Genomic DNA, 9,652 nt, shown 5'->3' with positions numbered 1-9,652 from the left:
ATTTATAATCCTTCTACTATTTAAGACGTACAATTATAAAGATATATTAGTCTATATATCCATATTTAGTTTATATAATTTTTACAATTTTTTTGATGTCCTTATTTTTATTCTTATTTTTTTCATTCTATAGACATAAAGTTGTTTCCGTCTTGTATGCCAATTTAAGACGACATTACCGCTCTGATGAAGTCAATTCCAGATGCACTTTTGTACCCCTTTCATGTAGCAATCAACCTAACCATGAACGTAACTATGCTCTAGCCTGACTTCCATGCATGTAACTACATTTCCTTTACTTTCTAAATTCAATTATGCTTTTTGCCGTCTTGAGTTTCTAACTTCCACTTATCCTTTAACAACTATCACTTCAATTATGCTTTTTGCCATCTTGACTTTCTTCCACTTATCCTTTAACAACTATAACGGCTACATTATAAGAAATATATAACAGCTAAAATTGTGCAATTTAACACGGGAAATACGCTGGCCGTCTCACTAGTATAAGACACAGAATGTAGATACTCTACAATGTATTGATTTGAATTTTATCTATTTTGCAGTAAAATGCGCACACACATACACTCACATAAGCCTGATTCCAATATGAACTACAAGACCGTAAACAGTCAAGGAAGAAGTGAACCATCAGACATTGTCAACATTGTCGTGGATGCTCTGCCCGATCTCGTCTGATTTTTGACGACCTCTTCCACGAAACTGCTTTGTGTAACTTCCAGAATTCAACCTTCCTATTACACGATCTGACAAAAGACCATTCTGCATGGCCTCCAGGTACAAGATTCTTACCAAATTCTTGAATCGCCTCCTGAACGTTGGGAATCGGGATAATGAACCTACAATGCCCTCCAGCCTGGGAAACAATGAAACATTCATGTTGGTGAATGGCAGACAGCAAGAATTTAGAGATTAGGCAGATGGTTTTGCAGAAACTAAAGTACAAGGAGTTGCTTTATATGTAAAAAAAAAAAAGTAGAAGCAGAAAGCAAGACATGTGCACTATACTATTCCTCTTAAATTCATTATTGTTGTGATTACAAATAGAATCAGCAGAAACTTCTGCAAGTAGCAGCTGGCCAGAAATTTGAAAAAACTAAGTGCACGTTCATGCACTTACTGTTACTCTTACCTGGAAATTTACACACTCAAAATGTCCTTAAAAATGTACAACACTGATCACAGTAGACCACTTAGGAAGCCCTGCTCCCGTTTATTAGGAGACTAAAAGGGAAAAGGCAGATAAGTTTGTTAACAGAAACATGCGAATAACTAAATAACAAAAGAAAGAAAATTTTCGATATCATTCTCCAAAGCCCTTCAATTTTCTCAAGTTCCAACCCATCCTACACGCTGCAACCTTGCAAATATCTTAACCTGAACAGTTATATGTGCAGAAATAAAAAACCATGTGCAAATGCCTTCCAGTACTTGCTCTATTGTATGCATACAAGACCTGTAGATCCTGTTCTGGTATCAGCTTCCAACAAGTGGAACAAATAGTTTTTCTAATGCTTAGTGGCAATAAGGCCACATAATAAATGCAGAATAGGATTCAAAGTTAAATTGGCCGCAAGACCTTCGAGAACTGGCAATTGACAAAAGATTTGTCTGTTTCACAAGCATGATTGCCATCATAGATGTTAAAGCGTTTTGTACACAGAAGAGAAGGCAATGAAAGAAAAGATGATGTGCTAGTATAAAACAATTAAGGAAATATTGCCACATCCTAGCAGCATAATTGCTGTATACAGAGAGTTTCTTTCAGTGTAGACAACGATTTGCTCATGCTAATGAGAAGCCAAGATGCTATTATGGCAAGACATCATATGTAGCACCACAAGCCTTAGTAAGCTCTTCTAGTGCACTTGGTCTTCCCTGATAACTAGTAGAACCAACAATGCTTACAATTCTGATCCATACGAGACTTGAACAGCTCCTTGCAAAAGGTCAATGAGCAAACAGAAAAAACAAAAAAGAAATTAACAATGCTAAACAATCAACCAAATTCCCAGTTGGTACCTCCAGACATCAGGGCAGTTCTAAATTAATTGCTGGGGAAACATCCAACCAAGATATAGCCCTGGTCAGAGAACAATGTTGACAACAGCTAGTACTCAGGAAAATAAGAAAGAAGACAATCAGATCCAGCCTGAAGTAAAAGATTAAGCTATGAGCGCTTTCTCCACTTAGTATATATTTCTGTTAGTAAGAGGCTCACTAAGGCTCTGACTTTCTTTGTGACTCAAAGAACAAGTAAAGTTCCTTCTTTCTCTCCGGGGAGAAGGAAAGTAAGAATAACCCAAAATACTGCATTTCAGCATTCGTTGACCTGACTATATTCATGTTGACACTTAACAGAAAAATTCCGTAAGTGTACAAAAATCAAACTCAATGAACCCACCCTTCTTCCACTTGGATCTAAACATTCCACTGAACAAGCCGCTTCAAAGTTGCGACTTTGGTTTCTCTAGAGTTTGGAACCAAAAGAATATGTACCTTCTAAAGTTCGTTTACTTTGGCCAATCTATTAATATTTGAGCAAACTAAAGTGGCATCTCATTTGGTAACCAGGTATATCTGGAAGCTCCCAATATACACAACCAAGGAAAGGAGAAAGGATAAAAATTACTAACTGTTAGCAGGTCATTAGGCAACTGCTTGCTGAAGGATGATAGAGAACAAAGAGAGATGGAGTGCTTCACAGTTTAAGTGGGGCCAACATCTAAAGAAAGGGCACAAGGCAAAGATTTGACTTCTAAAGGTAAGTGAAGACCTATATCTAGAGGGCGAGTTATTTTTACCTTAAATGTATATACTTGAGTTGCAGATAATTATAAGATATGAATGTACTCAATTCCAAAAGGAACCAAAAATAATATAAGCAGAAAACAAAGCTAAAATTCAAGAAACCATTTAGAAATACTTAAAACTCTTCATTAGGAACTTTAGTGTTGAGATATATCCACATCAAAAAGTTTATATGAGGAGTTCCATACCATATTAAGGATGAAGGCCTCATGAATAATCAAATAGAATTTTATTTAGGCTAAAAGGTTCAGAGTAGACTTCTTCTGTGTTGGCATACTCTTCGATAGATTACCAATAAGAATCCTACAGCTCATATTTAGTTGTAGGAGCCCATATAATTCATTAGCATTTCAACTGAAAATGAGTGGAAGATAAGATTATGTTCAAGAACATAGTTTTTGTCCATTGGGCTAAATGTGAAATGCTTAAAATCGAGCTCTTCGAATCACTGTAAAGGAAATTATATGAATGTGTAGCAGGGGTCAATTTTCAAGTTTCAAAAACTTGGGTAAAGCAATTAAGCTGATCTTTCCAACAAAAATCTAGAATTCCTTAAGCCGAAAGTTGATGCTTGTCACTCTCTATAGACTTAATGAAGTCAATGTGGTTCAACCACATTCAGCTTGATCAAATATCTTCTCTACTGGTAGCTGAGCCTCCACTATCATGATAAACCTGAAAGCTGGCTGGTGTAGTACATGTTTGACTAGTATCCTTGGCCAAAGGTGAGATGTTCATCAGTTCCCTTTTAGGACCAATGGCAAGGTCAAGTAACAGGTCAAGCAGTGGAACTGATTGTCTACCTTGGAAAACCAATACTTGGACTTGAACCACTGCCTTGCTGCTTACAGCAGAAAGCAATATGAGATTGGATAACTGTTGGCTTCAAATCCTCACTCTTTATCCAATCTGCATGGTGTTTTTGAACCAAACTCACAGAGACGCAAACTTAAGCAAGTTATTACCTAATGAAAATCATATTATCATTAAGGCTGCAAGAATCTAGCTTTTTTGACTTTACATATTGGTTCCAAAACAACCAGTAATTTGTCTTTGATGAAACATAACTAGCTCGATCATATTCATCAGTCAACTGTTTGTCATTACTATATGTTAGTCCACTAAATTTCCATGGGAAGGCTATTTGTAATTCCAGAAACTTATCCTCTACAATGTGCTATGTTTGACAGAGCAATGTCAATGATGACTACCTGAGAGTGATTCGTTGTTACTCAGCCACTGCAATAAAAACTACAGTATGGCAAGAATAAAGTGGAATCAAAATCTACATGGAAGGCGACGTTATAACATTGACACGTCGCATAATTTAACATAATGGGTTAAGAGTAGTCTCCTCTATGGCGAAGAAAAAGGTCACAAACCCTGAACTTGAAGTCTCTATTATTGCAGAGCAGTCATCCAGGGCTATTATTTAACCATTTTCAACCGTTCACAAAAATGTCATAAAGACAAGATCCTAATCTCTTTGCATAGTTGGATGTCCAATGGCTAATCAAAACACATAAAATACTACCTAGGCAATATAATAAAAATTATAAAATAATTTTTTTCATAAGAAATTTGTAATACCAATAGGTTGTCAACATATCAACTCAGAAAAAATGGCTTTCATTAATGCATGGCCTTGCAAATTTTGAGAATCCTGGAAAGTGATATGAGTAGCTATTTGATTTGGTTTATTTAAGAAGTGATCCTTTTTTTTTTTGTGAAAGAAGTGACACTCAAAAAAGCATTCAATATCTTGACAAAATATAACTTTCCAAACATACTCACATGTGCTGTCAGTAGCGAAATTTATTTACACTAGTAAATTTGTATCATGCTATCAGTATATAATAAGATTGGACATAATCCTAGTGTGAATATGTGGGAAAGATTCGAACTTGCCCCATGCATGATCGTAATTGTGAACATGTGGGAAAGATTCGCACTCACCCGCACAAAATAAAGATACTAATTACAGACAGACTGCCTATCGTAAATTTCAAGGCAAACCCATCTAGGGTGCTTCAGAGTCATTGGTACTTGGATTAAGATAATTAAATCTCTAAAATGAAAACTCAGTATGAATGGTTCGTTTCATAAGGGCTATTAGTAATTTACAAATTACTATTAACCGAGTTTCCACCAAGTTGGAACAGTTACACGGTTACTCAGATATACTACTCAGATATACTTCGTACTTCAAACTGCACAACTATTGGACCTTCTGTTGAGGTCTCCAAGCTAAACATAATTATTTGGAAGTTAAACCAAGATTTTCACATGGTTAGATATCACACTGAACCTGTGTGCCAAGCTAATGCAAACTATGCAAGGGAAAGTCTATTTGAAATCTTAAAAGAACAGAAAAATTTTGGAACTGACCTCCTAATTACAGCTTGCAACTGTGCTCTCCTGACACTGTCAGTAGATGGGAAGCCTTTGTCATTCCAATCCTCTGGGCTTTCATTTTTGCACCCCATGACTAGCTTTTTCAGACAAATTTCCTCATCTTCCAACAGTTGTAATCCTTTTATTTGCTCCTTGATTACAAAAAGTGGAGAGATGAACCACTCAAAAACTCTGTCCCTTGGCCAATTGGTCACTGTCAACTCCACCTCATCAGCTAAAAAATTTCACATGAACATAAGAATTTTCTGTTTTCCATATATAAAGCACACAGGAAGTAAAAGCCGTTCAAGGGATAACATACAGATAACTAAACCACTGGAGTTGGACTTCGCTGATGCAAGAAGACAGTCAAGAATCGACCAAGCAGGGAGTTTGATGCCCAACTTCTTACACTTTCCCTTCACAATGCATTCCCCAATGTCTTTCACATCTATCAGACCTTCACGGATAAGCATCCTACCATTTATCTCACAGGATTTGAAGAGCCAATCCCATACCTGTATGGATGCTAAATCAACTACTAAACAGAAACTAATGCCAGGTGTATCAAGATTCATGTAACCATGACTCACTAGGATCTTGCACCAAAATACATTTCCTTGATCTTTGAAAGTTATGATTAGATTTCACACTTCAGGACAACTAATCAATCAGCAGTTTCCTAGGCTATATTCAGATTTGCACACCAGAAGGATACAATTTTTTCACGATGTTCAAACTTTCTTATTTCTAAAAGATCATGGTAGATTATTACTAGGTTATATTTGTTCAAAAGATGGTTTTCCATGTACATATGGAGATAAAGTTGAATCCTCGCCCTCTAAGGCATCTTGTATGTTTAATGAACAGGAAGAGGTCAATGCCAAAGCTCTCTTCCCCCTCTGAAAGAGAACACACAAAGATCTTGCTTTACTAGAAGCACTGGAAAAAAGGAACAAGGAAATAAGAAAGCAGAAGATATATAAGAACCTGCACTGGAGTATATTGTTGGATGGTTTCCTTCAGTTTTCTTGATCCTTCAGAAACCAGCTTGGAATTGCATGGTCCTTCCCTCTCATTCGTTTGATGATTTAACTTTCCTTTGTCAGTGGGATCAGGAGGCCTTGTGTTGCGCCGATAGCAGGGCCTGGCTGTCATAAGGATTAGTTTTATCAACAACTTGATTATGTTGATTATTTAAGTCTCGTAACACCATAGGCAACCAAAAAAGCAATTAAACAAACTTCGTTCCCTGCATGCCCAGCTTGAGATTGAAAATAGCTTGTACCTTGGAAAGCATGAACCTTCCCTTAAGTAAAGTAAATCATTGGTATATTCATCGAAAAGTGAAATACTGGCAATAATATACGCAAGTCCCATCTTGAATGAGTCTTCCTGGAAATATGTAGACAAATCTCACCAACAGAATCGCATTGAAATTAAACAGAAAAACTTCTGGATTCTCAAGTTCCCAAGCTAATAAAATGGAGGTAAAGAAGGGGAATGCACAATTTTGAAATGGAAACAAAATGCACCTGATGTACAATAACTCCACTATATAGTGCAAGAAAGAAGCTGTACAGGCACGCAGCTATCACAGATCCCATAACTGCTAAAGGCCACAGAAGGATTGCAAGGGCTGCAAATGGGACACATACAGTCTCAAGAAATGGACCTTCTCGTCCAATCAGGTCTTCTAACAACCTTTTCCATCCTTTGAACAACATGTAAGGGCTTTTCCAGATAGCAACTACCGTAATTACAGGCACATCCACAAGTATAGCCACCAGGGAGACCAAAACAGAGCTTGGCAACTTTGACAACCTTAAAGAGTGACAAAAGGTGTAAACATAAGCACTGTACATTCAACGCTTGCACATTTCAAAAGTTAATCAGTTTCATCAGCTAATTTCTTACTTTAGGTCCACTGGTGCCTCATCTTCTGGTACTTCCTCAGAAAGTTCATCCATGTAGGAGAAGTACGAATGGAAACAAAAATCTGTGAAGTCTCGGGCAACTGTGCAACTTCCCTTGAGTGTGGAAATGCAACCATCCTGATAATCATGTCATTTATGAGCTTTTACAACTCTAAAGTTCAAAGTGCGAATAAACTCACAGTAAAGTATGTATTTTGGCTGCATAAACCTTTCAAGTTCAGAGAATAGGTGATGGTACCGAATACTAATTACACATGCATGGTTGGTGTTCGTGCTAAGATAAATTTTGAAAAACATTATTTTCAAAAGTTAATGCAAAAGAATAATGAAACTAGAATTGAAAGCTTGAAGAAGATCTGAATAAGGACAATGACAAGCCAAAAAGGAAAAAATATTAACAATATTCGTTGAGTAAAGTTTGTTTGATAATGTCTTTATTTACCACAGATAAGTATAGTTTCTTTTCACTAAGCGAAATGGTCAAGCAACTGAGATCCAGCCAGCAACAATATATGATGTGTGTTCTCTATATCAACAACTTAGAAGCATGAGTGACCTCATCCTTTGGACCGGAAATCCTGGACTATAAGGGTAGGTGAATGACATATTGCAAACTACAAAAACTTTTTAGAAACCTTAACTGGAGCAAAACCAAGAATTACATAGAAGCGATTAAAAGAGCTCAATGAAGTCCTCTATCAGTTACAAAAGCAACTACTATAATAACGGAACCCTCTGCTTCTTTTTCGAGGTCTGGTAAATATTTCGCTTTTCCTTTGTGTGATTCGGGCAGCAGGGCAGACAGGGGTACACCAAAAGTACATTGTCCAAAAGACATTATTGCTCTAAAGCAATCCTTAAGAGAATGCTGCTAGGAGGTCATTCATGAAAAAGAGTAATATTGGAGTAACTAACAGAGCCCGAAAGGAGTGAGTGACTCACCGCAAAACAGTGGTAAAATTTTTCTGTCACATTCTTCCCCACAGCCTCAAAAGTTGCAATCAAGGGAGCGAAAAACCCATACCCTATCCCGCCTAGCAGGCTTCCGATTATTGCCACAATCGGCCAAAGAACCAAAGGCACAGGCAAGGTCATGAGAACAACAATCTTCAGAACCCATCCAAGCCTTTTGCTTCTGAATTGGTGTCCAAACACGACAACAAAAACATCTCAAATTGCTTGGTAGTGAAACTTACATAGATAAAGAATAGAACAAGAGAGTAGATTTTGTAAATTATTGCTAGCCCTGTCCCATTTGAGAAACATACTTTCCCACACAATAGTAAGTCCAGACAAAATGAGCAGGCCACAGGCCAATAACCACGGATGTGTTCCCAATCAGAATAATGAGTACTACAATCGGACCAATGATTATACCTGCTCAACAAAATAAATTTCCAGTCACATTAATCTGTATAACTTTTATCAAGCAATATAAATTTACGAATCTAGATCTCCAAGATTCAAGCATTAAACTCCAAATCTGTCAAGAACCCACCCTCAATGCAGTTCCAAAAGTGCATATAAATATAAATTCAAATTTAAAAAAATTAATAAACACATACATATAAGCGCAATGGCGTCCAAACTACTACTTAAAAATTCAAACGGCAGATCGAATTAGCCAAGAAAAAAAAAACCCAATAAATCCACTCTCAAGGCAGTTCACATACCCACAATTAAAAAGGACGAACAAACAGAAACTAAAATGGTGTTTAAGTGCAACTGCAAACCAAACTATGAAACAAGCACAAATACTGAACCACATGTGCACTTATAATGGTAAAGAAAAACAAAGAATTATCAAACCTACCTTTCACAGAGCCAAGGATGAAGAGCAAAAAGAAGAAAGGCAAGAAGGACACAAAGCTCCATAGCTTGGCCAGAAATCCTACTGGTACCTCCATTGATGATTATGATGCTGATGAAAATGTGTTCCCTTGCCTCCCTCTCCCCCACCTTTTCTATGCAGCTTTGTGCAAATTCTAGGACTATTGGAGGGTAGAAATTGTATAAAAGCTTTCTTGGATCTCATAAAACTGAATCATAGTTCCGTAGTTGCCATTAGTCTCTAATCTGTTCTGCTTTTCTTAAATCATGATGATGATTATAGATTCCATGAAGGTGAAACAGGAACGTCAGCGAAGGAAGTGAGGTTACGTGGCAACAAATGTAGACCCTTTTTGCCACGCGTCAGCAAAAAGAAGAGTGACTAAGGAGCAGGATTCCCGGGAAATACAGTCAAGGTTGGAGGAAGTGACACATTGATGATAGCTTTTGCGCTTCACGAGAGTACTTTGTATTGCTCCTCCTGTCGCTTCTGCCGTCATCACGACTTTGGCGGAGCCTGAGTGAACTTCGAACGTGTAACACTAGGCACGCTTTTCCGTAACGAATTTGGAAAGGGAAAAAAAAATGACCTGTTTTTATCTGGATTATGTAAGCCTGTCATTAAGATTTAGTAAGTGTGAACGTTTTAAAAAGTGAGAGTA

General features: G+C 37.2%; 1 protein-coding gene across 3 annotated transcripts; it reads right to left on the bottom strand.

Annotated features, from left to right (window-relative positions):
* Window positions 1–518: 518 nt before the first annotated feature.
* Window positions 519–9,283, bottom strand: LOC113770078 (uncharacterized membrane protein At3g27390). Of its 3 annotated transcripts, none has more exons than XM_027314429.1 (10): window positions 8,974–9,283; window positions 8,429–8,537; window positions 8,103–8,295; window positions 7,141–7,277; window positions 6,759–7,047; window positions 6,512–6,618; window positions 6,214–6,370; window positions 5,546–5,741; window positions 5,218–5,458; window positions 519–874 (listed from the first exon to the last, which is right to left on the bottom strand). In XM_027314429.1, the coding sequence occupies exons 1-10, from the start codon at window positions 9,065–9,067 to the stop codon at window positions 649–651; spliced, it is 1,749 nt and encodes a 582-aa protein (XP_027170230.1). In that variant the 5' UTR covers window positions 9,068–9,283; the 3' UTR covers window positions 519–648. The 3 variants fall into 3 exon arrangements, with proteins under 3 accessions (XP_027170230.1, XP_027170231.1, XP_027170233.1); XM_027314430.1 differs by having other exon boundaries at window positions 5,218–5,437; XM_027314432.1 differs by lacking the exon at window positions 8,429–8,537 and having other exon boundaries at window positions 8,974–9,282.
* Window positions 9,284–9,652: the final 369 nt, after the last annotated feature.

This window comes from Coffea eugenioides, chromosome 5 (assembly GCF_003713205.1).
Source record: "Coffea eugenioides isolate CCC68of chromosome 5, Ceug_1.0, whole genome shotgun sequence".
NCBI lineage: Eukaryota > Viridiplantae > Streptophyta > Magnoliopsida > Gentianales > Rubiaceae > Coffea > Coffea eugenioides.
The sequence above is the reverse complement of the archived record's forward strand: the minus strand, read 5'-3'. Positions and strand labels throughout refer to the sequence as shown.